Source organism: Trypanosoma cruzi, genomic scaffold (assembly GCF_000209065.1).
Source record: "Trypanosoma cruzi strain CL Brener 1047053517007 genomic scaffold, whole genome shotgun sequence".
In the NCBI taxonomy this organism is placed as follows: Eukaryota; Euglenozoa; class Kinetoplastea; order Trypanosomatida; family Trypanosomatidae; genus Trypanosoma; species Trypanosoma cruzi.
Genome location: NW_001849093.1, coordinates 1 through 3,474, shown reverse-complemented (window position 1 = coordinate 3,474; position 3,474 = coordinate 1). Strand labels below are relative to the sequence as shown.

The 3,474-nt window shown below is 50.4% G+C and overlaps 2 protein-coding genes across 2 annotated transcripts, besides 5 other annotated features; both read right to left on the bottom strand.

The window, feature by feature from the left end:
* Nucleotides 1-3,474: a sequence feature (areas not merged during assembly with more than two copies in the genome that could not be assigned to a particular haplotype).
* Nucleotides 39-59: a sequence feature (AT_rich).
* Nucleotides 644-697: a sequence feature (T-rich).
* Tc00.1047053508671.20 (serine carboxypeptidase (CBP1), putative) lies at nt 707-2,299 on the bottom strand (the record flags this gene model as incomplete). Its single annotated transcript, XM_797910.1, has 1 exon — nt 707-2,299. One exon carries the CDS (start codon nt 2,297-2,299, stop codon nt 707-709), a length of 1,593 nt encoding a protein of 530 aa, XP_803003.1.
* Nucleotides 2,382-2,404: a microsatellite.
* Nucleotides 3,013-3,066: a sequence feature (T-rich).
* Tc00.1047053508671.10 (serine carboxypeptidase (CBP1), putative) lies at nt 3,076-3,474 on the bottom strand (the record flags this gene model as incomplete). Its single annotated transcript, XM_797909.1, has 1 exon — nt 3,076-3,474. A coding segment is annotated over one exon (399 nt), but the record flags the coding sequence as incomplete, so codon positions are not given.

The following is a 3,474-nucleotide window of genomic DNA, read 5'->3' as shown; positions in this document are numbered from 1 at the left end:
AAGTTGTAAAAGGGAAAAAAACACCAATTAGCAACAGCTAAAAATAATAATAATAAAAAGTCCAATCACCAATAAAAAATCATACAAGAAAGGCAACTCGGAAACTAACAAATATTGAATGCGGAAACAATCATAATCATGTTTTTCTCTCTCCCAAAAACGCACATTCCACCTTCAAAAAAAAAAACATAATCAGTCATCCGACATTATTTAAATACAATGCAAGAATAGGGGAAACGCTGAATTGGCGCAACAGTTTCTCCTCATACTCCTTCAGGAAGCTCGTAGATCGTAATTAAAAAAGTAAAATGCTACACTCGCGTCAATAAATGGGGTGGGTGGTGCCACACGAAGAATTCACCACCTCGGTCGCTTTCTCTCCCATTATTTTTCCTTTTTAACTTTTTCTCCGCAGACTATCGCCCGCTCCGCCGGGGGTGGCATCTTCACTGCCGTGGATTCGTTACGCACGTGTGCAAATACAAACAACGCATTCCGAGGCCGCCCCTAAATTAATTGAATTCTCCTATAAAACTCGTGCTGGATTTGTCGTTCCCCAATATATTTACTACCGTCTTTTCCTCTACATGCACGCAATCTCTCTCCTCCCCGAAGCCAGTTTCATGCGTATTAGACAGCGTCCATAAAAAAAAACAGGCCGAAGCAAAACAAAAAAGTAAAAAAAAAAAAAAAACAACAGCCCACGTCAATTGAAGGGTCTGCCTTGCAGGAAGTTGCTTATCATCACAAAGGCAGACGCTGGCTGATCCATTGGCACCATGTGTCCCGCGTTGTACACCTGCACGAAGGTCAGGTTCGACGTCGACGCCGCGGCGGCGGTGCGGAAAAGCCCAGCCACAGTGCCGTCGGGGGCCCGGAATGGCTCGTCGAGGGCTGCGTTGAACAGCGCTTTGCCAGGCCAGTTCAGTGCTGTCGTCCATTGCTTGTTGCCGATCCAGTTGCAGATAAAATCCATTTCGCCAGCGTAAATCATCACACTAACACCATCCTCAAGAAGAGTCGGCACGGTGTAGTTGAAGTTCTTGAACCAGTCCATCAGGAACATTAGGTTGACCTCCATGTTGCATGACTGCCACACCTGTCGCTTCGCCCCAAGAGAGCTCTGCACATCCTCTCGGTTCATAAATGCATTCAGGGCGTCAAAATTGTAGCAAAGGGTCCCAATGCACGGCTTGCGGATGTCGTAGTTATTGAGCCCTGTGGCGCTGTAGACCCCAATGATTGGATTGCAGAGGACTCTTGCAGTGACGCAAGCCGCCTTCGCAATAAAATTGTTGTCGGAGTTACAAATTTCAATGGCCTTTTGGCATGGGGGCACCATGCTACTCATCTGTTGGTAGCCTTCCTCAGAGACACAAGGCTCTCCAAGCTTTTCCCTGCACCACCCCCATGCGAAACTCGGATACGCAGCGTATTGTGTGTATGGGTCTGTAAGGCCGTTACCAACCGCAAGACCAGCAAGTCGGATGGGAAGACCCACATGTTCGCGATTGGCTTTGTTGATGTGGTGCGCCGTCGCAGGAGCGTAGTGTCCCCCGTAGCTTTCGCCAACAACAAAGAGTTTGTTCTTCCGCAGTTTTTGGTGGGCCCTAAAAAACGCCTGGAGAAAGTGGTACATGTCCTCCGAAACCTCCTCCTCATTTGAGTCGTAGTCTTCCACTTCTGCGTATGAGAACCCCACTCCTGCAGGCTGGTCAACGTAAATCACATATGCCTCATTGTTCCATGAGTAGTTGTTTTTGTAGATATCCCCTGTGGTCTCATTCACCAGACACGGTCCATTCTCCGCCCAGCACGCAAACATGGAGCTGCACCCCGGCCCACCCGTCATCCAAAGCAGCACAGGGGCCTCTGGGTTCCCGTTGCGGGGCCCAAATGCCCAGTAAAAGTAGTGCTTGTCGCCTTCTCGGCCGGGAATGTCAAAGTAGCCGCTCCACTGCGGCACGTCCGGGTCGCAGGGGTGCCAGCCGGAGCCCGTCTCACGCAGCCGTCCCTGTGGCACGACGTAAAGGGCCTCCACCGCCGTCGTCACCAGTGTAGCGGCAGCCACAAGGGAAAGAATTGGATAAATCAAAGGGCGTGCCATCCTGCAGAGTCTTTTCCTTCGCTTGCTTAGTGCTCCTCGTAGTTTCAAGTTACGTTCTCTAACTGTATCAAATTTCGCTTCCTCGCGTGAACAAAACCTGCGGCCAGCCCAACCCAAAGAGAAGAATAAAAAGAGGGGGAGGGGAGGAGAGCAGTCGGGGGACCGGCAACGGGCAACCCAACGCACACGCATGTGGGTTTTTGTGTGTGTCGCTGCATGCACGCAGAGGAAAATAAAGTATATGTAGCTGCATGTGCCTTACTGCTTGACAGTTAGAGGGAGAGAGAGAGAGAGAGAACCATGGAAGATGACCACCGCCCCGCCCCCTGATTCCCCTCAGCCCTTACCTCGCGTGCACCCCCCTTAGTTCTCCCTGCTCCTTGTGTGGGGGACGGATGGTGCAGGGGGCTGCCTGACTTATTCTCCTTTCTTTCTTTCTTTATCCCCGCAGAGAACAAATATGGGTTCTTTGGTGGCAGCAACCATCATTTCCGCCGCCCCCTCTCGCTCTTGATCCGTTCTAAACACAAACACACACAAACGCATGCAGATCGTAATTAAAAAAGTAAAATGCTACACTCGCGTCAATAAATAGGGTGGGTGGTGCCACACGAAGAATTCACCACCTCGGTCGCTTTCTCTCCCATTATTTTTCCTTTTTAACTTTTTCTCCGCAGACTATCGCCCGCTCCGCCGGGGGTGGCATCTTCACTGCCGTGGATTCGTTACGCACGTGTGCAAATACAAACAACGCATTCCGAGGCCGCCCCTAAATTAATTGAATTCTCCTATAAAACTCGTGCTGGATTTGTCGTTCCCCAATATATTTACTACCGTCTTTTCCTCTACATGCACGCAATCTCTCTCCTCCCCGAAGCCAGTTTCATGCGTATTAGACAGCGTCCATAAAAAAAAACAGGCCGAAGCAAAACAAAAAAGTAAAAAAAAAAAAAAAACAACAGCCCACGTCAATTGAAGGGTCTGCCTTGCAGGAAGTTGCTTATCATCACAAAGGCAGACGCTGGCTGATCCATTGGCACCATGTGTCCCGCGTTGTACACCTGCACGAAGGTCAGGTTCGACGTCGACGCCGCGGCGGCGGTGCGGAAAAGCCCAGCCACAGTGCCGTCGGGGGCCCGGAATGGCTCGTCGAGGGCTGCGTTGAACAGCGCTTTGCCAGGCCAGTTCAGTGCTGTCGTCCATTGCTTGTTGCCGATCCAGTTGCAGATAAAATCCATTTCGCCAGCGTAAATCATCACACTAACACCATCCTCAAGAAGAGTCGGCACGGTGTAGTTGAAGTTCTTGAACCAGTCCATCAGGAACATTAGGTTGACCTCCATGTTGCATGACTGCCACACCTGTCG